We start from the raw sequence: 24,714 nt of genomic DNA, 5'->3' as shown, positions 1-24,714 counted from the left end.
GGCCCCTTCCTCTTCCAACATGACTGTACACCAGTGCAAAAAGCAAGGTCCATAAAGACATGGATGACAGAGTCTGGTGTGGATGAACTTGACTGGCCTGCACAGAGTCCTGACCTGAACCCTATAGAACACCTTTGGGATGAATTAGAACAGAGACTGACTCGACCAACATCAGTGTGTGACCTCACCAATGCGCTTTTGGAAGAATGGTCGAAAATTCCTATAAACACACTCCGCAACCTTGTGGACAGCCTTCCCAGAAGAGTTGAAGCTGTAATAGCTGCAAAAGGTGGACCGACATCATATTGAACCCTATGGGTTAGGAATGGGATGGCACTTTCAAGTTCATATGTTAGTCAAGGCAGGTGGCCAAATACTTTTGGCAATATAGTGTAATTTTTACAAATGTACTATGATTTAAGTCAAAGTCATCCAGGATCTCTTTGTTTCCTGTCTTAACCACAACACCAAACATTGAAGATGTAGAATATGCTTCACTACAAAACTGCATAACTTCTTGGAACAATATTTATTGGCTGAGCTGCTCAAGAGCAAGATAGATTTTCCCATAATAGCCAATAACAGTACCGCCCACTGACCAATAAGATATCAAAAGGTGATAAAAACTCTGCCACTGACCATTCAGTTGTGTCTGAAAATGGCATTGTTAATTGACAATCCTGTGGAAATCTATGACACCTAAGGGACGGCGTGGCGAAGTTGGTAGAGTGGCTGTGCCAGCAATCGGAGGGTTGCTGGTTACTGGGGTTCAATCCCCACCTTCTACCATCCTAGTCACGTCCGTTGTGTCCTTGGGCAAGACACTTCACCCTTTGCTCCTGATGGCTGCTGGTTAGCGCCTTGCATGGCATCAGTGTGTGTGTGAATGGGTGAATGTGGAAATACTGTCAAAGCGCTTTGAGTACCTTGAAGGTAGAAAAGCGCTATACAAGTATAACCCATTTATCATTATCATTTATTATAATAAAATTATAACCTACTAAAACTTTTTTTTTTTTTTTTTAAACAGCTTTGCAGTGATGCATATCCCATATTTTCAATGTCAGCTGTGGTTAGGACAAAAAACAAAAGAGATCCTGGATAACTCAGTTTTCCTCTACGTTTGTTTACCTGCAAGCGCAAATCCACGTAAAACTACTAAAACAAGCATATGAAATGTATTTTAAAAAATTCAATAAAGCTTTTTATTTGTCTTCATATTTGATTCAATATATTGCTTGTATTTCGCGACGTGACTTCATGTAACGAAATGGCTGTTGTGCAGCAAGTAGTGCACAAACTGAGTCCACAAGGGCCTAGATCTTCCTGCAAAAAAGCAGATACGAGCAAAAATCTAATTATGCAATTTTTTTTTTTATCAAAAAAAGATTTGTCGAGTGATATTAAGGATTATACATCAGGCGCGTACCCACACATATCGAACTATTGTGCTCCAGACATCATTATACACGACAAAACAGATGAAAACTTGGAAAAGCATGGAGGTTTACAACTTTTGTGTGTGGCTGGGTTCCGTTTTATCCTTTTCGGGATTTGAACAGTTCGTACAGCCGAAAACAATGTAAGCATAGGACATTTTTCTTCGAGAAAGGCTAAATGCCGCCATTACCCATTTAGAACAGACGCTGGCTTGACCACTACGCATATTTAATGAGCTGGAGGAGCCCGACGTGACGTCATTGAAAACCAAGCAATACAGTATGTAAAAGAAAAACAAACACCTTCCATCTTTGTTTTACTTTTAAAAAATACAAATAAATGAAACAGGTCGCTACCAATTTTTTGTCGGTTTCAAATAAAAAAGCAAATAGTACATGGATTGTCCTCTATAACATTATATCAGGAGTGTCTAAAGTGCGGTCCGCAGATCGTTTTGTGTAGTCCCGCGACACAATCTAAAGAAAAAATAAAAACATCCCGGATTGGAACTTTACACAAAAAAAATAGAATATAAAATTTTGGGAGAAATTGCGTGTAAATGCTACAATGCGTAAGCCGCCGAAATGCTAATGTTAGCATGCTAACAGTTGGGATGCGTCAACTACCACGTCATATGACTGAAGTGTAAACATGTAATATTAGCTAAAAAGTGAGCATGCTAACAGTTAACATGTGTCAAGTACCAAATGATGACTCTAAGGCAGGGGTGGGCAAACTTTTTGGCTCAGGGGCCACATTAGCCGGGCGAGCACATGATGCATTTCAAAGCATATTATATCTGTTGGAACTAAGAGTAGGCTTCTCAAATATGGGCTATTTAATCAGAATACATCTATTTTCAACAATATCATATCAGAACATCAAAGAAACATACAAATGGTATTAAATGGTTAACACTTACATTCTCTTTTGTGTCAGTGTGGCAAAGCCTAGTATCAGTTTTGTTGTAGCAATTCTCAAAACAGATCTTCATTCAGTTCTGTTATAATATTAAAAAGGGACCAACGGGCCGGATGTGGCCCTTCAATTTGTATTTATGCGACCCTCGCTGGAAGGAGTTAGGACACCCCTGCATTATATAGGGATATAAGGGAATGTCACCACACTGAAATGTTGTCGAAGGTAAATCCAGCATTTATTTACGGGTGTCCTTTACACAAATGACACATTAACTTTCACAATGCCTTTAAAAAGGAAGCTGTTCCACCTATGTGGTAATATGAGAGCATGTCCATCAAAGCCAGACATTTTGTCCAAATCGACAGACTCCCTGGTGCTGTTTTTTTTTTTAAATGTATTTAAAAAAAAAAAAACAAAGTCCACTCTTATCTCGCAGACCTATGTTTTTATCCACGTATGGTCCGCGGGAAACCATGACATAAGGTGTGGGGTTCCCTAGGGCTCAATTTTAGGTCCCATTCTTTTTCCTCTTTATATGCCACCTTTTGGGGATGTCACGAAAAGACACGGCATGAGCTTCTACATGTATACTGATGATATACAGTGTCTCCTGATTATACACCAATAGATTAAAAAAAAATTTTTTTTTTAGATGTGGACACCTCAAAGGTAGTGTTTTCCATAAACCTTAGTGCCATGTTTTTTCCTTTTAAATTGGCGTTAAGTACTTTGTGTTGCATTTGTGTGAAAAAGCCTACACACGAGCTGTTCCACCTATGGTACTATAAGCTAGGCCAGTGTTTTTCAACTTTTTTTGAGCCAAGGCACATTGTTTGCAATGAAAAAATCCAAGGGCACACCACCAGCAGAAAATGTTAAAAACGAAACTCAGTAGCCTATATAGACAATATAAAGTCGTTCTCATCAAATACCTGACGCAATTGTTCGATATGACTTCAACCATAACCATCCATGTATCATTAAAGGCCTACTGAAAAATTTTTTTTTTAATTTAAACGGGAATAGCAGATCCATTCTATGTGTCATACTTGATCATTTCGCGATATTGCCATATTTTTGCTGAAAGGATTTAGTAGAGAAAATCGACGATAAAGTTCGCAACTTTTGCTCGCTGATAAAAAAAAGCCTTGCCTGTACCGGAAGTAGCGTGACGTCACAGGAGCTGGTATTCCTCACAATTCCCCATTGTTTACAATGGACCGAGAGAGATTTGGACCGAGAAAGTGACGATTACCCCATTAATTTGAGCGAGGATGAAAGATTCGTAGATGAGGAACGTTACAGTGAAGGACTTGAGAGGCAGTGATGGACGTATCTTTTTTCGCTCTGACCGTAACTTAGGTACAAGCTGGCTCATTGGATTCCACACTCTCCTTTTTCTATTGTGGATCACGGATTTGTATTTTAAACCACCTCGGATACTATATCCTCTTGAAAATGAGAGTCGAGCACGCGAAATGGACATTTAAAGTGACTTTTATCTCCAAGACAATACATCGGTGACACACTTAGCTACTGAGCTAACGTGCTAGCGTCGTTCTCAAATGAAGATAGAAACAAAATAAATAAACCCCTGACTGGAAGGATAGACAGAAGACCAACAATAATATTAAACCATGTACATGTAACTACACGGTTAAAAATTCTCAGCCTGGTAAGGCTTAACTATGCTGTTGCTAACGACGCTAAGGCTAATTTAGCAACTTAGCAACCGGACCTCACAGAACTATGATAAAACATTAGCGCTCCACCTACGCCAGCCAGCCCTCATCTTCCCATCAACAGCCATGCTCACCTGCATTCCAGCGATCAACGGCGCGACGAAGGACTTCATCCGTGGGTTTGGCGGCAAGCATCGGCTAGGCGTCAGGGTAAGTAGTCCTTGTTGTGTTGCTGTAAGTATTGTGGAGTGGAGAAGGAGTCACACAGACGAGGATGCGCTGCTCAATCGCTTTATTAACAAGCGGTAACTGGTTGTAGTTCAAAAAGTAACGCACACACATACACGAGCTGCTGTTAGCCAAAACTCACGCTCACACACACTCAAGTTCTCCGCCAACTCACTCGCGCATGCGCGTTCTCCAAACCCTTAAAGACACAGTACACTAATGCAAATATCACAGATATTACAGTATTGTACTTAGCCGCTAAGACACCGATCGATCCCACCTACAACGTTCTTCTTTGCAGTCTCCATTGTTCATTAAACAAATTGCAAAAGATTCACCAACACAGATGTCCAGAATACTGTGGAATTTTGTCAAAGAAAACAAGAGGCTTTTCTATCGGGTCCGATGGGGTCCAACCACTTCCGTTGCTTTTGTGACGTCACACGCATAAATCATATCCAAAGGAGTTTTTCAACCGGAAGTGTGGCGGGAATTTTAAAATTGCACTTTATAAGTTAACCCGGCCGTATTGGCATGTGTTTCAATGTTAAGATTTCATCATTGATATATAAACTATCAGACTGCGTGGTTGGTAGTAGTGGGTTTCAGTAGGCCTTTAATTCTCTTGTCTCAAAGTAGGCTTTCAAAGCAATTAGCTACCTGCTGCCACCTACTGATATGGAAGAGTATTACATGGTTACTCTGCTGATCTCTAGACAGCACAGACACTCTACAACGGCACATCCATCCATCCATTTTCTACAGCTTGTCCCGTTCGGGGCCATGGGGGTGCTGGAGCCTCTCTCAGCTGCATTCAGTCGGAAGGCGGGGTACATCCTGGACATTATTTGCGGATTATAATTATTGGTTTGCAAAAAATATTTTTCCGACCAATTAGGTGAGATTGCATAATTTCCCACGGCACACCAAACAATATCTCGCGGTACACTAGTATGTCACGGCACAGTGGTTGAAAAACACTGAGCTAGGCGTCCTTGTTCTGTGTCAGTAGCAAGGAAGAAAAGCTCTTTTGTTTTTGCAATGGAGAGAAAGTGACATTGTATTTGAAATACCAATTGCTAGAGCCTGTATGAAAGGCACCAGGATGTATAGTAATGCTGGATTTGCCTTTACACCAACTTTGCACACATATTTGCTCAGTTACAACAGCAGTCAAAAGTTTAGAGACACGTGCACATGCTGGTGAATGAGAAAGTGTCTCCAAACTTTTGATTGACCGATAAAAAGGCAATATATTCATGATTTTGTTCACCGTTAAGCACTTCCTGCAGCCTTTTGAGAGCCCGAACAAGCGGCTCGCAGGGTTTGGAGTTATCTCTAGTGGTGTCCTACATTACAAAATAAGGGAGAGAGGGGGGTGAGTATGCAAACAATGGAGCAGATGTGCGACAATGCAAGCTTTTGTGTAAACAGATGCATCTCCCCCACCCATTACAGCATACACCACGTGAATATTGACACACGGGGACGGCCCTTTAATGCACCTTGCTGTGTTCAATGTTCCTGGTTACCCTCCGCCCCGTGCAGACAAAACTGATTGCACTTTTCTAGGAGAATTGTCTACAAAGTATTGGGGGAATTCAGCTCATTTGAGAAGTTATAAGGTGTTAAATGTACATTGCTGCACAACAGGTACCCTCAAGTGCAAATAAATGGAAGCACCACATTTTAAATCACATTAAGTGATTGATCCTAAAAATATAAGATAAAGACTAGATTTTAGGAAACAATACAAGTGAAATTATTTATGCAAGCGCCTAGTTAATTTACTTGATAAGACATCCTAAATTACAAGTTGTTTATCTAGAACGGGGGTCGGCAACGCGCGGCTTTTGAGCCACAAGCGGCTCTTTAGCGCCGCCCTAGTGGCTCCCTGGAGCTTTTTCAAAAATGTATGAAAAAAGAAAAAGATGAGGAAAAATATATATTTTGTTTTAATATGGTTTTTGTAGGAGGACAAACATGACTCAAACCTTCCCAATTGTTAGAAATCCCACTGTTTACATTAAACATGCTTCACTGATGAGTATTTGGCATGTGCCATTTTGTCCTAATTTCGGAAGTCCTTGAACGCACCGTAGTTTGTTTACACGTACAACTTTCCTTGATGCTGCCACAGAAAGACGTGTTTTATGCCACTCCCTCTTTGTCTCTATTTGTCCATCAAACGTTTTATGCTGTGCGTGAATCCACAAAGGTGAGCTTTGTTGATGTTATTGACTTCTGTGGAGTGCTAATCAGACATATTTGGTCACTGCATGACTGCAAGTTAATCGATGCTAACATGCTATTCATACTAGCTGTATGTACATAATGCCTCATTATGCCTCGTATTTTAGGTATATTTGAGCTCGTTTTATTTGTAGTTTCCGTTTCCTTCAACTTGAACACACACATCTTTTACCTTTAGGCATTCTAAGCCAGTAATTTCCAGGAGTTATCACACCCTCTGAAAAGCCTCCATTTTAGGAATGTTTTCCAATGTTGTAAAAATACGTAGAAAAATATTACATTTCAACATTTCTGTCAACGAAGATTTGTGTCAGCCTGCGACACAGTCATTTTGATAGTAGGCTAATGTAGCTAATATAGACACTTACATCATGTGTTGCCTTCATTTTAACACTTATATAAGGCTTTACTTGTTTGCGTCTCCAGACAAGATTTTTATTTTTGGTCCAGTATGACTTTTTCAACATTTTGGGGTTGCTGACCCCTGATCTGGAAATTAGCATGACTTTTAAGTTACAAATAAGTATTTTATTCTGAAAACAAGCATTATTCATCTTGCAATTCTTAACTTAAGCATCCTCAGGATGTTGCCGAAGAAAACAAAATATATTATTTTAATAGTTATTTCCTTAATCTTGCTATGATGTAAAATCAATAGGCAAATAGCTCTTAAAACTAGGGACATTTATCAAAATTTCCCAAAACCCCTCAATTCCCCCCAAAAAACGGATTAACTCACTGGCCTTAGACTAAATAATTACTTGTTTAAGGGGTTATCCGGCTTAGTGTTGACATAGCCAAAGACAATATAAAATACATCCGTAAACCTGGATGCATATGCAAAAGTGCAATATATTTATCTGTACAGTAATCAAACTATTTATAGCTGCACCTTCTTTTGCAAATGTGTACAGCTCTGGTAATGGGTACATTTGCACCCACCTGCACAAATGTACTTCAAAATGTAACAATCAAAATAAATATGACTTTTTTTTTGTTAACTAGGGCATGCATATATAATATGCATTAGTTTGACCATTTAAAATCAACGATAATAAAAAGGAGATGCTCGGAAATAGCAAAATGCCCCAAAAACTTGGAAAAACGCGATTCATAGCGTTACTTTTTGGTGTAACCATCATGAGCGTTCTGTTCAGGTATATTTCTTTTATAATTTGATAAATCATCATAAATAGGTATTGATCAATCTGTAAGCTGTGTGTATTTGATTTCAGTTTGCTTTTGACATCTTATTTAGAATTGTAGTTGAAACTTTTACAACCTTGTGTTGTGCTCATGATGGCGTAACCAAACTAGATTATTTTGAATATTTATTCCCTTTTTTACATTTAGTATATTTAAATATACTGTGTTTTATGCTTTTTTCTTTTTGGAACATGTACTATACATATAATACAATAAAGTCCCATATAAAATTATGTTTCTAGCAATACTTTAATTTTGCCTTTGAAAGTAACACTCCAATGTCCATTAGTGGAGCTGTACACAAATGCAAACGCTCTGCACCTTATCTTGCTCTTTTATCCTGCACTACCACGTGCTAATGCAACAAAATGTTGTTCTTATCTGTACTGTAAAGCTAAAATTTGAATGACAATAAAGGAAATCTATTAGTCAAAGTCTAAAATAAAATTTTAAATCTTGGCAAGCTGCAAACAATTTGCAGTGTACACACTCTAATGTGAAAAGTGGAAGATGCCTTTAAAAAGTCTTACCATGCATCTTCTAACCAGCTGAAAAGTGTCATTCCAAGTCTTTGTTGCATATTTTAAATGCAGTTCTGATATGATGGAGCTCATCACTGCAAAAAAAGACATTTGCTTTAACCCATTGTGCTTTTTAATAGCTGTTTTTTTCACCTTTACCTGGCCTTTGAAAATCTTCCTCGTTGGTACAAACCTGCAAGCCATTTAATCAATTATCGGTGTGCATTTAAAAAAATTCAATTTACTAAATATAAAACAGCTGGAGCTTAGAATACACATTTTTAATATACAAAAAAATGTGCTGATGCGGGTATGAGTAAGTTAGCCTTACAGTTTAACCCCAGGGGGTCAAGGCGGAGGCTTTCACGAGTACAGCCGAGAAAAGCCGAGTGGAGCCGATCGCAGCCGAGACCAACCCAGCCCAGCCCTCTGTCTGTCACATCACTGCTAAGTGCTAACACAGCTTGAGCTAGCAAGGGGGCAACTTAGCCATGAGCTAAAATATCTCCCTTGTCGTGTATCCAAACTTCCCTTCAACGCGGCACCGACGTGAAGAATTTCGCAGAAAGCGGTACGTGTTGTCACATCTCACCAATGGCGTCGGCAAGCTTTTGTCAGCTAGCATAGCATCCGTCAGTTGTGATGAGCATCTTGCTAGCTCGCTGCTACAGCTGAACATCTGTTGCTGTTTATCCTATTTAATGTGGAATTTGTTTCCGTCACAGCAGCTGTGTTTAGTTCTAATAAGGACAATTAACACTTATCTCACCAGTAAAAGTGAAAGTGGTTATTAGTTGGGGGAAACGCCGCCCACCGCTAGCTAGTCATTACCTGCAGACCAGTCACCTGCTAAGTTGCTAACACCTCGCATTCTTCGCCTTTTATCAAATATTTTTTTGGGGTTTTTTTTCTGGCTAATACGTGGATACATACGTAATAAAAGATAATGATCCACTTTTCCCTTTCAACGAAATACCCGAGCTAATTTAATAGTTGCTACTATTCAGTTCAGTTCATCCATCCATCCATTTCCTACCGCTTGTCCCGTTCGGGGTCGTCAGTTTCAGTTTATTTCGAACATGCATTTGATACAATGTAATGCATCACATAGTTCCACTTGTTTCATTACAGCACGTCCGAAAAGGAGTAGGAAGAAGCAGATCTTATTTAATCCTACCCCTTTTCATACCATAGCAATTGTATCCCATTTCCTTGTTCTCTGTAACAGAACAGTCAACACATAAATAATAAATAAATAATATACCATAGTAAGCATTCAAATATTACATGCATAAATAATCTTTGTCTCAAATTTTAAAAAAAAGTTCAAGATGTTCATCATAATTCTTGTTATGTGTACTTTCTGAACACTTGTAGTTTGAACCGTCTCTTAAACTGAACCATATTGGTGCTTTGTTTGATTTATTTGGTTAATCCGTTCCATAATTTAATTCCACATACAGATATGCTAAAGGTTTTAAGTGTTGTACGACCATACACCTGTATTAAATTAGATTTTCCTCTAAGGTTATATTTCTCCTCTTTTGTTGAGAAGAATTGTTGTACATTGTTGGGTAGCAGGTTATAGTTTGCTTTGTACATCATTATAGCTGCTTGCAAATGCACCAAATCGTGGAATTTCAATAATTGTGATTTAATAAATAAAGGGTTTGTATGTTCTCCATATCTAACATTATGTATTATTCTATTTGATCTTTTTTGTAACACAGTTAGTGAATGAAGCGCACATTTGTAGTTGTGTCCCCATATTTCTACACAATAACATCAGGTATGGTAACTTTAGTGAGCAGTAGAGAATATGAAGTGATTTTTGGTCTAGAATATGTTTTGCTTTATTCATTATTGACGTGTTTCTTGCTACTTTATGTTGTATATTTTTTACATGAGATTTCCAATTCATTTTATCATCTATTATTACACCCAAAAATGTGTTTTCTTTACCCTTTCAATATCTACTCCGTCTATTTGTATTTGTGTTTACCTTTCTTTTCTACCATTAACAGTAGCTGGTAGTTTGTTTTAGTAGGATTTTATTGCTTATATTTATTGAAAATTTGGATATTATTCATCTTATTGTGTAATCATAACTGACTTAACTAGTTATTAGGAGTTGCATTTTAGAGTTTTGCAAAATGAGACCAATAAGTGAACATGTGTTAGTAATTGCTGTGAGTTGGAACAGGGGTAGGATTAAATAAGCTTTGCTTCTTACTCCTTTTCGGACATGTTGTAAAGAGAAATGCAAATACCGTATTTTTCGGACTATAAGTCGCAGTTTTTATCATAGTTTGGCTGGGGGTGCGACTTATACTCAGGAGCGACTTATGTGTGAACTTATTAACACATTACCGTAAAATATGAAATAATATTATTTAGCTCATTCACGTAGGAGACTAGACGTATAAGATTTCATCGGATTAAGCCAAGTCGTGAAATTATTAAAACATTACCGTAAAATATCAAATAATATTATTTAGCTCATTCACGTAAGAGACTAGACCAGGGGTCACCAACCTTTTTGAAACCAAGAGCTACTTCTTGGGTACTGATTAATGCGAAGGGCTACCAGTTTAAAAACACTTAAATAAATTGCCAGAAATAGCCAATTTGCTCAATTTACCTTTAACTCTATGTTATTATTAATAATTAATGATATTTACACTTAATTGAACGGTTTAAAAGAGGAGAAAACACGAAAAAAAATGACAAATTTTGAAACATAGTTTATCTTCAATTTCGACTATTCAAAATTCAAAATTCAACCGAAAAAAGAAGAGAAAAACTAGCTAATTCGAATCTTTTTGAAAAAATTAAAAAAAGAATTTATGGAACATCATTAGTAATTTTTCCTGATTAAGATTAATTTTAGAATTTTGATGACATGTTTTAAATAGGTTAAAATCCAATCTACACTTTGTTAGAATATATAACAAATTGGACCAAGCTATATTTCTAACAAAGACAAATTATTATTTCTTCTAGATTTTCCAGAACAAAAATGTTTAAAGAAATTCAAAAGACTTTGAAATAAGATTTAAATTTGATTCTACAGATTTTCTAGATTTGCCAGAATATTTGTTTTGAATTTTAATCATAATAAGTTTGAAGAAATATTTCACAAATATTCTTCATCGAAAAAACAGAAGCTAAAATGAAGCATTAAATTAAAATGTATTTACTATTCTTTACAATAAAAAAAATAAATTTACTTGAACATTGATTTAAATTGTCAGGAAAGAAGAGGAAAGAATTTAAAAGGTAAAAAGGTATATGTGTTTAAAAATCCTAAAATCATTTTTAAGGTTGTATTTTTTCTCTAAAATTGTCTTTCTGATAGTTATAAGAAGCAAAATAAAAAAATAAAAAGAATTTATTTAAACAAGTGAAGACCAAGTCTTTAAAATATTTTCTTGGATTTTCAAATTCTATTTGAGTTTTGTCTCTCTTAGAATTAAAAATGTCGGGCAAAGCGAGACCAGCTTGCTAGTAAATAAATAAAATGTAAAAAATAGAGGCAGCTCACTGGTAAGTGCTGCTATTTGAGCTATTTTTAGAACAGGCCAGCGGGCTACTCATCTGGTCCTTACGGGCTACCTGGTGCCCGCGGGCACCGCGTTGGTGACTCCTGGACTAGACGTATAAGATTTCATCGGATTTAGCGATTAGGAGTGACAGATTGTTTGGTAAACGTATAGCGTGTTCTATATGTTATAGTTATTTGAATGACTCTTACCATAATATGTTACGTTAACATACCAGGCACGTTCTCAGTTGGTTATTTATGCGTCATATAACGTACACTTATTCAGCCTGTTGTTCACTATTCTTCATTTATTTTAAATTGCCTTTCAAATGTCTATTCTTGGTGTTGGGTTTTATCAAATAAATTTCCCCAAAAAATGCGACTTATACTCCAGTGCGACTTATATATGTTTTTTCCTTCTTTATTATGCATTTTCGGCCGGTGCGACTTATACTCCGAAAAATACGGTATGTCAAAATATGTGATGTATCATATTGTAACTGTGTACATGTTCCAAATAAACTTAAATGATAACCTTATCTATACCAGCAAAACACTCTCGCTGTTTGTAACCGATCAGAAGTAATTTAATCGAGTACATATTTACATTTGAGGCATTAAACATCCAAAACAAATGCACTAGGATCACACAATTTTCTTGTTGTTGGATGGATTTTCATAATAAACAACACTGGGTGTGTTGAGGATAACTACATCCAAAAATAACCACGTAGTATCAATCGTAAATAAAAACAGAATACAACGATTTGCCAATCCTTTTCAACTTATATTCAATTGAATAGACAGCAAAGACAAGATATTTAATGTTGGAACTGAGAAACTGAATTTTTTGGGGAAAATAATCATTACCCTAGAATTTAATTGCAGCAACACATTGCAAAAAAAGTTGGCACACGGGAATTTTTACCACTGTGTTACATGGCCTTTCCTTTTAACAACACTCAGTAAACGTTTGGGAACTGAGGAGACCAATTTTTTAAGCTTTTCAGGTGGAATTCTTTCCCATTCTTGCTTGATGTACAGCTTAAGTTGTTCAACAGTCCGGGGGTCACCCTTGTGGTATTTTAGGCTTCATAATGCGGCACACATTTTCAATGGGAGACAGGTCTGGACTACAGGAAAGCCAGTCTAGTACCCGCACTCTTTTACTACGAAGCCACACTGTTGTAACACGTGCAGAATGTGGCTTGGCATTGTCTTGCATGAAAAAGATGTTGCTTGGATGGCAACATATGTTGCCTCAAAACCTGTATGTACCTTTCAGCATTAATGGTGCCTTCACAGATGTGTAAGTTACCCATGCTTTGGGCACTAATATACCCCCATACCATCACAGATGCTGGCTTTTCAACTTCGCGCCTATATCAATCCGGATGGTTCTTTTCCTCTTTGGTCCGAAAGACACCACGTCCACAGTTTCCAAAAACAATTTCAAATGTGGACTCGCCAGACCACAGAACACTTTTACACTTTGCATCAGTCCATCTTAGATGAGCTCGGGCCCAGCGAAGCCGGCAGCGTTTCTGGGTGTTGTTGATAAATGGCTTTCGCTTTGCATAGTAGAGATTTAACTTGCACGTACAGATGTAGCGACGAACTGTAGTTACTGACAGTGGTTTTTCTGAAGTGTTCTCATGAGCCCATGTGGTGATATCCTTTACACACTGTCGGTTTTTGATGCAGTACCGCCTGAGGGATCGAAGGTCACGGGCATTGCTGCTTACGTGCAGTGATTTCTCCAGATTTTCTGAATCTTTTGATGGTATTACAGACCATAGATGGTGAAATCCCTAAATTCCTTGCAATAGCTGGTTGAGAAATGTTGTTCTTGAACTGTTCGACAATTTTCTCACGCATTTGTTCACTAAGTGGTGACCCTCGCCCCATCCTTGTTTGTGAATGACTGAGCATTTCATGGAAGCTGCTTTTATACCCAATCATGGCACCCACCTGTTCCCAATTAGCCTGTTCACCTGTGGGATGTTCCAAATAAGTGTTTGATGAGCATTCCTCTACTTTCTTAGTCTTTTTTGCCACTTGTGCAAGCTTTTTTGAAACATGATGCAGGTATCAAATTCAAAATGAGCTAATATTTGCAAAAAATAACCAATTTGAACAATAAGTATCATGTCTTTGCAGTGTATTCAATTGAATATAGGTTGAAAAAGATTTGCAAATCATTGTGTTCTTTTTTTATTTACGATTTACACAACGTGCAAACTTCACTGGTTTTGGGGTTTTATTTATTTGCGTGGTTAAATAACCACGCAAATAAATATAATATCGCTATTATGAAGCCCGAAGAGGCAACGTGGGTTCCCTCTCCAATGGGCTCACCACCCATAGCAGGGGTCATAGAGGTCGGGTGCGATGTGAGCTGGGCGGCAGCCGAAGGCAGGGCACTTGGCGGTCCGATCCTCGGCTACAGAAGCTAGCTCTTGGGACGTGGAACGTCACCTCGCTGGGGGGAAGGAGCCTGAGCTAGTGCGTGAGGTGGAGAAGTTCCGACTAGACATAGTCGCACTCACTTCGACGCACAGCAAGGGCTCTGGAACCAGTTCTCTCGAGAGGGGCTGGACTCTCTTCTACTCTCTACCGGCAGTGAGAGGCGACGGGCTGGGGTGGCAATTCTTGTTGCCCCCCGGCTCAGAGCCTGCATGTTGGAGTTCAACCCGGTGGACGAGAGGGTAGCTTCCCTCCGCCTTCGGGTGGGGGAACGGGTCCTGACTGTGGTTCGCGCTTACGCGCCAAACCGCAGCTCAGAGTACCCACCCTTTTTGGATTCACTCGAGGGAGTACTTGAGAGTGCTCCCCTGGGTGATTCCCTCGTTCTACTGGGGGACTTCAACGCTCATGTTGGCAGCGACAGTGAAACCTGGAGAGGCGTGATTGGGAAGAATGGCTGCCCGGATCTGAACCCGAGCGGTGTTTTGTTATTGGACTTTTGTGCCCGTCACAGATTGTCCATAACGAACACCATGTTCAAACATAAGGGTGTCCATATGTGCCCTTGGCACCAGGACACCCTAGGCCGCAGTTCCACGATCGACTTTGTAGTTGTGTCGTCGGATTTGCGGCCTCATGTTTTGGACACTCGGGTGAAGAGAGGGGCGGAGCTTTCTACCGATCACCACCTGGTGGTGAGTTGGCTGCGATGGTGGGGGAGGATGCCGGACAGACCTGGCAGGCCCAAACGCATTGTGAGGGTTTGCTGGGAACGTCTGGCAGAGTCTCCTGTCAGAGAGAGTTTCAATTCCCACCTCCGGAAGAACTTTGAACATGTCACGAGGGAGGTGCTGGACATTGAGTCCGAATGGACCATGTTCCGCACCTCTATTGTCGAGGCGGCTGATTGGAGCTGTGGCCGCAAGGTAGTTGGTGCCTGTCGTGGCGGTAATCCTAGAACCCGTTGGTGGACACCGGCGGTGAGGGATGCCGTCAAGCTGAAGAAGGAGTCCTATCGGGTTCTTTTGGCTCATAGGACTCCTGAGGCAGCGGACAGGTACCGACAGGCCAAGCGGTGTGCGGCTTCGGCGGTCGCGGAGGCAAAAACTCGGACATGGGAGGAGTTCGGGGAAGCCATGGAAAACGACTTCCGGACCGCTTCGAAGCGATTCTGGACCACCATCCGCCGCCTCAGGGTGGGGAAGCAGTGCACTATCAACACCGTGTACGGTGAGGATGGAGTTCTGCTGACCTCGACTGCGGATGTTGTGGATCGGTGGAGGGAATACTTCGAAGACCTCCTCAATCCCACCAACACGTCTTCCTATGAGGAAGCAATGCCTGGGGAATCTGTGGTGGGCTCTCCTATTTCTGGGGCTGAGGTTGCTGAGGTAGTTAAAAAGCTCCTCGGTGGCAAGGCCCCGGGGGTGGATGAGATCCGCCCGGAGTTCCTTAAGGCTCTGGATGCTGTGGGACTGTCTTGGTTGACAAGACTCTGCAGCATCGCGTGGACATCGGGGGCGGTACCTCTGGATTGGCAGACCGGGGTGGTGGTTCCTCTCTTTAAGAAGGGGAACCGGAGGGTGTGTTCTAACTATCGTGGGATCACACTCCTCAACTTTCCCGGTAAGGTCTATTCAGGTGTGCTGGAGAGGAGGCTACGCCGGATAGTCGAACCTCGGATTCAGGAGGAACAGTGTGGTTTTCGTCCTGGTCGTGGAACTGTGGACCAGCTCTATACTCTCGACAGGGTCCTTGAGGGTGCGTGGGAGTTTGCCCAACCAGTCTACATGTGTTTTGTGGACTTGGAGAAGGCATTCGACCGTGTCCCTCGGGAAGTCCTGTGGGGAGTGCTCAGAGAGTATGGGGTATCGGACTGTCTGATTGTGGCGGTCCGCTCCCTGTATGATCAGTGCCAGAGTTTGGTCCGCATTGCCGGCAGTAAGTCGGACACGTTTCCAGTGAGGGTTGGACTCCGCCAAGGCTGCCCTTTGTCACCGATTCTGTTCATAACTTTTATGGACAGAATTTCTAGGCGCAGTCAAGGCGTTGAGGGGATCTGGTTTGGTGGCTGCAGGATTAGGTCTCTGCTTTTTGCAGATGATGTGGTCCTGATGGCTTCATCTGGCCAGGATCTTCAGCTCTCGCTGGATCGGTTCGCAGCTGAGTGTGAAGCGACTGGGATGAGAATCAGCACCTCCAAGTCAGAATCCATGGTTCTCGCCCGGAAAAGGGTGGAGTGTCATCTCCGGGTTGCGGAAGAGGCCCTGCCCCAAGTGGAGGAGTTAAAGTACCTCGGAGTCTTGTTCACGAGTGAGGGAAGAGTGGATCGTGAGATCGACAGGCGGATCGGTGCGGCGTCTTCAGTAATGCGGACGCTGTATCGATCCGTTGTGGTGAAGAAGGAGCTGAGCCGGAAGGCAAAGCTCTCAATTTACCGGTCGATCTACGTTCCCATCCTCACCTATGGTCATGAGCTTTGGGTTATGACCGAAAGGACAAGATCACGGGTACAAGCGGCCGAAATGAGTTTCCTCCGCCGGGTGGCGGGGCTCTCCCTTAGAGATAGGGTGAGAAGCTCTGCCATCCGGGGGGAGCTCAAAGTAAAGCCGCTGCTCCTCCACATCGAGAGGAGCCAGATGAGGTGGTTCGGGCATCTGGTCAGGATGCCACCCGAACGCCTCCCTAGGGAGGTGTTTAGGGCACGTCCGACCGGTAGGAGGCCACGGGGAAGATCCAGGACACGTTGGGAAGACTATGTCTCCCGGCTGGCCTGGGAACGCCTCGGGATCCCCCGGGAGGAGCTGGACGAAGTGGCTGGGGAGAGGGAAGTCTGGGCTTCCCTGCTTAAGCTGCTGCCCCCGCGACCCGACCTCGGATAAGCGGAAGAAGATGGATGGATGGATGGATATTATGAAGCCAGTAAAATATTCAATGTGTCCTCTGCCAAGAAAGTATAGTCTGTGTCTATTTATTTTTAGTTATTTAATTGTTTTGGTTCTGTATTTTTGAGGGTCTCCCCCACCCCTTTTTAATAGAGACAGAACCTATTTTATTGTTTTGGTTGTGATTTTTATTCAAGTGCCAAATTTTGCAAACAGAGTAGATTTCATTTTTATTATTTGTTTGTTTTATTTAACTTGGATGTGTAAACATTTACATTCTAATTACAATTTTAAAATATATGAAGAATACAAGTTTATTTCATTTGGATAAATAAATGATAAATGGGTTATACTTGTATAGCGCTTTTCTACCTTCAAGGTACTCAAAGCGCTTTGACAGTATTTCCACATTCACCCATTAACACACACATTCACACACTGATGGAGGGAGCTGCCATGGCGCTAACCAGCACCCATCAGGAGCAAGGGTGAAGTGTCTTGCCCAAGGACACAACGGACGTGACTAGGATGGTAGAAGGTGGGGATTGAACCCCAGCAACCCTCCGATTGCTGGCACAGCCACTCTACCAACTTCGCCACGCCAAGGATATACTTGCATTATTGTTATGTATTATTACATCAGTGGTTAATTTTTTTCCCAAAAAATGTTGACTACAATCTCGTTTATCAGCAACAATTTGTAGGTCAATATATTGTCGATCAAAATGTGTTACCGGCCTAGGCCTATGCACCTCACCCTGCCTCACAGCGAGGCCTGTGGTGTCCATTTTGACTCAATTTTAAGTTACCCTAGTATGTTCCTTGCTGAAAAAATAGTTAACAGCTACAAGAAAATCTTAATTTGTGCACCAAACATCATGGTTTTCTTGCAGGCTGCTATGGTTTTGCCACTGTAAGCAGTGTTCTGTCCATGACCTAATGGTTATGCAGGTTCTCTGTGTCTTGTGTACACACAAACACACTGGCTTTTATCAACCCTAACTGTGGAGGGGGCGTGATTATACTGTTTAAACACACTGTTAAAAGCTACCTTCTAACACGTAATTCATCCAGGTAAACGCCTGGCACCTTTCGGGAATTCATTTTAAGAAATGAAGGATCAAATTAACATATTTTCCTCCTCAGGGATTACAATTTAAGCCGTTGCTGCTGCACCTGGAATTTCATTTACACGTCCTTCATTTCAAAATCCTGACTTTTTCCCCGGAGCCATGGCAGCTGCTAAACCCAAAGGGCAGAACTCCTTAGCCCTTCACAAAGTGATCATGGTGGGCAGCGGAGGTGTGGGCAAGTCAGCCCTCACGCTGCAGTTCATGTACGACGAGGTGAGCGTTGGATTCACATTAACGTGCTAAAATCCCCACAGTCTTTATGACCCTGCCTGTTCTTTGTTGTTTATAGTTTGTGGAAGACTACGAGCCCACCAAGGCTGACAGCTACAGGAAGAAGGTGGTGCTGGACGGCGAGGAGGTACAGATCGACATCCTCGACACGGCCGGACAGGAGGACTACGCCGCAATCAGGGACAACTACTTCCGCAGCGGCGAGGGTTTCCTCTGCGTCTTTTCCATCACGGAGTTGGAATCTTTTGCGGCGACAGTAGACTTCAGGTGCAGCAACAAATGAGCAGTAATCATTCTGTACATTAACAAACGAGACAGGCTGATCAGAACAGAAAGGAGAGAAAATCTCACAGCTAAGTAAAAGTTAAATAAGTCAAGTCTCCAGTTTATGTTGTATTAATTTAGAGCCACTTACAGGAAACCAGTGTTGAGGAGATTCAAACAACTGAACTTCACCAACCTGGGGAACTTCACGCCATTCACTTTACATTATACAGCTGCTGTATGTGCTGTACTGGATTTTAGTAAAGTCGTCCCTTGTTTATCTCGGTCAATTGGGACTGGACATGACAGCGATAAAGGAATATTGCAAAGTCGGATTAGTATTAATACAAAATTATTTTCGTAGTCGAAGCATAAAAAAACATTTACAATCTTCTAAATTTTATTTTTTTTTACATGCTTAGTAGGGCTGGACAATTATGGCAAAAATAATAATCACAAATATTTTGATTGATGTTGTAATCACGATTATTTACACAATTATGTATTCATTTGAAAATATAAGTATTTATTGTACCACCAAACCTCAACTTTAAATATAGTTTTTCCGGAAAGAAAACGGAAAAACAGCAAGCATTTTTTAGTTTTTTATATTGCTATTGTTATTTAAATGTATTGTTGTTTCTATTTTTTTAACTTATTTATTTTTTTCTAATTTATCTGTTTTTTTTCCGTTTTTTAAACCATATGTAAAGTTCAGTTTTGGTGATACAATAAATACTCATGTTTTCAAATGAATGAATAATCGTGTTAATAATCTTGATTACTCGAGCTTGGAATCTTTGGGCACCTCACAATACGATTACGATTCAGGTGCTACGATTCAATTAAGAATTGATTATTGATGCATCTATAATTTATATATATTGATGCAGTTTTATATTTCGTTTCACTTAAGCTTTTATCACTTGCAATATTAAAGAACAGTGCATTTGTAATAACAAACTGTTTAATTAATTCTTATGTTTACTAAATTAATGGAAATGTGTGCAAAACTGGAACATAAGTGTCTTATAATGAAGGAGATGGTCTAATCCAGGCCTGGGCAAATTAAGGCCCGGGGGCCGCATGTTAAGCTTTTCAATCCGGCCCGCTGGACATTCCCAAATAATTGTTTTAGATCTTTAACCGTAGCCGCCATTATGATGTGCACTGATGTTTCTAATGCACTTTTGCAGTATATACTAGTTACTATGGTAATCTAATTAGTTACTATGGTCATCTAATTAGTTACTATGGTAATCCAAGTCACAGCAGCTCAGACGAGGCACCAAGCAGTGTGGGTGGGGAGTGTTTCCACAGAGTGTTTCCAGAGCCTGAAATGTGGGTGTCAGGGACAGACGCGGAAGGAGATTTTTACAACAAAGTTCTAAAGCTTAGTGATATATCAGATTTTTACTCTTCACCTTCATATTTCGCTGTGTTTGTTGCATTTTTGTTGTGTTTCGCTTGATTGTAAAATATGACGATTGAGAGGGGGTGTGACTTTCATATGTTGTCAATATTCAGTGTTTTATCCTTCATAGTTAATATTGAAAATCCCACATTCTTTTTTTCATGTACATTCTGGGTGTCTCATTCAGTAAAAAAAATGTAAAATTCCATTCTGTTTTTTAAGGTGGTCTGTCATAACGTTTTAGCATTCAATCAGACATTATTGTGAGGTTTTGTATCAGTGTTCCTAAAAATAGCTATACCGGCCCTCAGACACATTTCTTTCTCTAAATTTGGCCCCCGAGTCACAATAATTGCCCAGGCCTAGTCTAATCTCTCTGTGAGCTGACCCGCTGCAGTCAGCCACATTTTAAAACTGTCTGCATTACTTCATTGACAATGAATACATTTTATAATCATCCATGTCCGAATTTTAATGCATCTAAAATCGATTATTTTCCCCCACCTCTAGTGATTACCATATCAGTCAAAATAATCGTGATTATTATTTTTGCCATAATCGTCCAACCTTCATCTCCTGGTTAAATTCTCTAAATTAGAATCGAGCTTTCTTGTGCTGAAACCACCGGCGCGTGTTGCTCGGCAAAAAAATTGTTAACATGGCAATCGCAGCTCAAATCTTTCGCTGTGATGTTAGCATTCTGTGTTGTTAGCATTACTTGTTTGTGTTGTTATTCCACATGGCTCATGCCAAAGCTGTTTTATTGATGTCAAAGATAAAGTGCATCAAAAGACTTGATCTCCACTTTGGCTGGACAGCTGCTGATAGCAGTCTCAGTTATCCTAAAATGCCACAACGAATGTCCGATTCTACGTCCAATTTTAATTTTCCTGAGGGAACTCTCCTGAAGGAATCAATAAAGTACTATCTAGCCATCTATCTAACCGTTCGATATGGCTTGTGTTAAAGGCTCACCAATGTGGAGATGTGTTTTGATGAGGCAGGCGTTGAAGGTGTGTCCATCCCAAAAAAAATGTTGAGCCGCGAAGTAGCAAGGGACGAGTGGATTTCAAATCAACACGTGTATTTTTTTTTTTTTAAAAGCTACACATAATTATTCCAGTTGACTTCCTGTTTTACTGCTCTAGCAGCACGTTGAAGCAGCAAGTCATTTGTCTGGATTAATTGCGCCCTCTGCTGCCATGCATTAAAATCTAGTGTTTCAAGACTAGTGAACCCTATTTGTGTCTACATTATTGACCCATTTTGAGTAAAAACTTTCCCACTCTTGATCCTAAATCTACCAGCTAACAAAGTACATCCATGTTTCCAGAGAGCAGATCCTACGTGTGAAGGAGGACGAGAACGTCCCTTTCCTCCTGGTCGGCAACAAGTCTGACTTGGACGACCGGCGGCAGGTGAGCGCCGACGAGGCCAAGGCCCGTGCCGAGCAGTGGGGGGTGTGCTACGTGGAGACTTCAGCCAAAACCCGAGCCAACGTGGACAAGGTCTGTCTCACTTTGGAGATTGTTTGCTTGTTTGTTTGTCTCGATCTACAAGCAAGGAAGTATAAGCTGTGTGTGTTCCCTCCAGGTGTTCTTTGACCTGATGAGGGAGATCCGGGCGAGGAAAATGGAGGACAGCAAAGAGAAGAACGGGAAGAAGAAAAGCAAAAGTTTGGCCAAGAGAATCCGGGAGAGATGTTGTATTTTATAGTGGTAAAAGAAAATCTAGCAAAAAGCCAGAGAGCTGCTTTTCTGTACATATATACATTTCTCCCATTTTTGATTTCATGCTCGCAACCTGAATCTTGCTTTTTAACCAGATTTCATGACTGCATGTCAGGGAGTAGTGAGGTCCATTTACGCCATTTCTAGATCTTTTTCATGTGCTGACACTCCAAATGATTCCGCCGAGTGTTTTGAAATGAAACTAACAAGACGTCAGTGTGTCTCGGTAGGTTCATGGAGAAACATGCGTCCAAAAGTCACTACTGGACTTTTCATTGATATTAATATACTACATAATTCAACACTTTTAATTGCATTACATTTATGGAGTCTTGCTGTGACTCACAATGCAATACGTCCAAAAACTTAAACATCTTACAGCAGGGAAGGGATTCATATGGCCCGTTTCTGAGTAGATCTTGTGTGAGAGGAAGGTGGGTGGGTTAATCATTTTGCAATGCAGTATACCGAAAATGATGGAAAGCGCCACTCCACATAGCAACTAACGCTGTGGTCAAAGTAGGAATTGCCACAAAACACATTTTAAAATATTCAACACTCTACTGCCGGCTGGTGGCTTAAAGTGGATAGTGCACCCCCTCAATTCGTCACGTTTCATGTCAGGTAAACCGCAACGAATGGGGCCATATGAATACCCTCCATACTTTATTTCAAAAAGTCCTCCCCCCTCCTGAATCCACTCAAAGGCACAAATGTAGAGCAAGACCCTCAAATCTCTTTTTTCCCCTCCAGTTGTGGTTCTAACATTTCATCAGTTTCGAACGTCGCCTAGATGGTTACTGTCTATCTCTGCCTTTTTAATTTATTTGTTGTTATTCTATGAAGTAATTTCTGGTGCTCAAATACAAAGCCAGTGGTGTAACACTACATTGGCACCTTCAAGTCAACACATAGAAGTGTAAACATGCCAGTTTTTACGTTGTTTGTTGTTGTGGATATTTCTCTTTGCTGTGTCTCCTAATTTGGCGCACATCAAAACACTACTGCGTGGAGGGACTTTAGGTCACTTATTTAAAGATTTAAAAAAAGGAATGCCAGATAGAAATATGTTGATTCAGTCACCAAAGAAAACTGCTAGCTACTATAAAAACAAGTGCCCACTTTTCAATTGAAGTGAACAACGAATCTGGCGAAAGACGGAGGAGGGCTCCTTCGTCTTCTTTTATGTCATGTACAGTGCACGCCGCTGCCTACCTGTCCGTGTTGAATGTGAACCATCCCATCTCGCTATCACGTTTGCCCGGAGGCTGCCAAACGTGCTTTCTACTAAGTCGACCTTTTGACCCCGAATGCCACAATAACATCTGAATGGCACCTACTCTGTAAGCCAACAATGACGACTTCCTTCCAACATGTCAGTTTTAGCGACCAACACACACTGTGCCCCTTCATTCCCTTCCTTCGCTAATGACTGAGCCGCATTTAATCATACGTTAAGGCCACTAATATAATAAGATACACAGTAATGGACTCTATGCAACAAAACAGATCCTTGTTTTCATTTCAAACCCCCAATTTTTATTTGAAATTCGGCGTTGACTGCGAGCTTTATGTCTACATGTACAGTCACTAATGCAAAGAATACTTGTGGTATTTGCTATTTATTGACAAAGAAAAAGCACACAGTGGTGAGAGCGGTGATGAGATATGACATTTTGGAGGCGAAACTAAAATATTTTGAATGTTGTTTTTTTTATTTTATTTAAGGGCTAATCTCTAGCACAAGATGCCACGATTGGTCCTCCATCTTTATAAAGTGCTGTGTGCTCTCATTGCTAAAGCTCGTAAAAACAGTGATCGCCATAGTGCTTGCTGACATTGGCTTGACTATGTGTTCAGTTCTTTCCATCGTTGAGCAAATTCCCCTGCTGGGAATTCAAAAGAGGAAATTGCCTTTTTATATTAATACCCTAAAAAAATAGAAGTATCTATACTGTATATGTCTGTGTGGTTGTTTGGATGGTTGGCCATCATTTGTAAACGCTACCCTCTTTTTTTTGTTTTTTTACATAACCACTAATGTAGCCTACCTGTCTGAGTGCAAGAGGTGTTGACGCTTACATTTCAATTGTGTGTATGTGTGTGTGCGTGTGTGAAATGGCAAATAAAGGTGATATTACTAATGGTAACATGTTCCCATGGTGTTCAGTTTGTGTATGTGTTTGTCTGGAATTGTCACAATAACCTGGAACAGTCATGAAATGCATGTCAAAATCCACAAGCTACCCGGTAGAATACATTGTGGTCATTTGCAGCCATGCATTTCAAGCTCCAACCTGCTATTTAGTGGTGGTAAAATGAATGTGGAAAAGCAGGAAATCGACATTTAATGGTACACTTACCCTAAAAAAGCAAGCACCATCATTGGAAGTATTTATTAATTAATTTGTATTACAAAATAAATAAAATAGAATACAATGATTTGCAAATTATTTTCAACCTATATTTAATTGAATAGACTGCAAAGACAAGATACTTAACGTTCGAACTGGTAAACTTTGTTATTTTTTTCAAATATTAGCTGATTTGGAATTTGGGAATTTGATGCCTGCAACATGTTTAAGAAAAGCTGGCACAAATGGCAAAAAAGACTGAGAAAGTTGAGGAATGCTCATCAAACACTTATTTGGACCATCCCAAAGGTCAACAGGCTAATTGGGAACAGGTGGGTGCCATGATTGGGTATAAAAGCAGCTTCCATGAAATGCTCAGTCATTCACAAACAAGGGTGGGGCGAGGGTCGCCACTTTGTGAACAAATGCGTGAGCAAATTGT

The 24,714-nt window shown here is 40.5% G+C and overlaps 2 protein-coding genes across 6 annotated transcripts in view; one reads left to right on the top strand and one right to left on the bottom strand.

Annotated features, from left to right (window-relative positions):
• zgc:111976 (mediator of RNA polymerase II transcription subunit 1-like) overlaps positions 1-9,104 on the bottom strand; it is a 26,644-nt gene extending 17,540 nt beyond the window's left edge. For 2 of the 5 annotated variants that reach the window (XM_062021033.1, XM_062021034.1), the window contains exons 1-4: positions 8,844-9,104; positions 8,411-8,444; positions 8,261-8,346; positions 5,545-5,620 (exon numbers count right to left, since the gene is read on the bottom strand). In XM_062021033.1, the coding sequence (XP_061877017.1) occupies positions 5,545-5,620; positions 8,261-8,346; positions 8,411-8,444; positions 8,844-8,930 (283 nt within the window). In that variant the 5' untranslated portion in view covers positions 8,931-9,104. Of the gene's footprint in view, positions 1-5,544; positions 5,621-8,260; positions 8,347-8,410; positions 8,445-8,582; positions 8,768-8,843 lie in introns of those variants that run through there. The other 3 variants (XM_062021035.1, XM_062021036.1, XM_062021037.1) reach the window with 3 other exon arrangements.
• Positions 8,534-24,068, top strand: ralaa (v-ral simian leukemia viral oncogene homolog Aa (ras related)). The gene is made up of 5 exons (XM_062021038.1): positions 8,534-8,822; positions 18,293-18,492; positions 18,569-18,777; positions 21,522-21,696; positions 21,782-24,068. Exons 2-5 carry the CDS (start codon positions 18,379-18,381, stop codon positions 21,902-21,904), a joined length of 621 nt encoding a protein of 206 aa, XP_061877022.1. The 5' UTR covers positions 8,534-8,822; positions 18,293-18,378; the 3' UTR covers positions 21,905-24,068.
• Positions 24,069-24,714: the final 646 nt, after the last annotated feature.

The sequence above is a fragment of the Entelurus aequoreus genome, linkage group LG15, assembly GCF_033978785.1.
Source record: "Entelurus aequoreus isolate RoL-2023_Sb linkage group LG15, RoL_Eaeq_v1.1, whole genome shotgun sequence".
Taxonomy (NCBI): Eukaryota; Metazoa; Chordata; class Actinopteri; order Syngnathiformes; family Syngnathidae; genus Entelurus; species Entelurus aequoreus.
The sequence above is the reverse complement of the archived record's forward strand: the minus strand, read 5'-3'. Positions and strand labels throughout refer to the sequence as shown.

Coding starts and splice junctions, on each gene's coding strand:
- ralaa (XM_062021038.1), top strand. CDS start 18,379: ATGGCAGCTGCTAAACCCAAAGGGCAGAACTCCTTAGCCCTTCACAAA. Junction 18,493..18,568: donor TGCAGTTCATGTACGACGAG/GTGAGCGTTGGA, acceptor TGTTGTTTATAG/TTTGTGGAAGACTACGAGCC. Junction 18,778..21,521: donor GCGGCGACAGTAGACTTCAG/GTGCAGCAACAA, acceptor CCATGTTTCCAG/AGAGCAGATCCTACGTGTGA.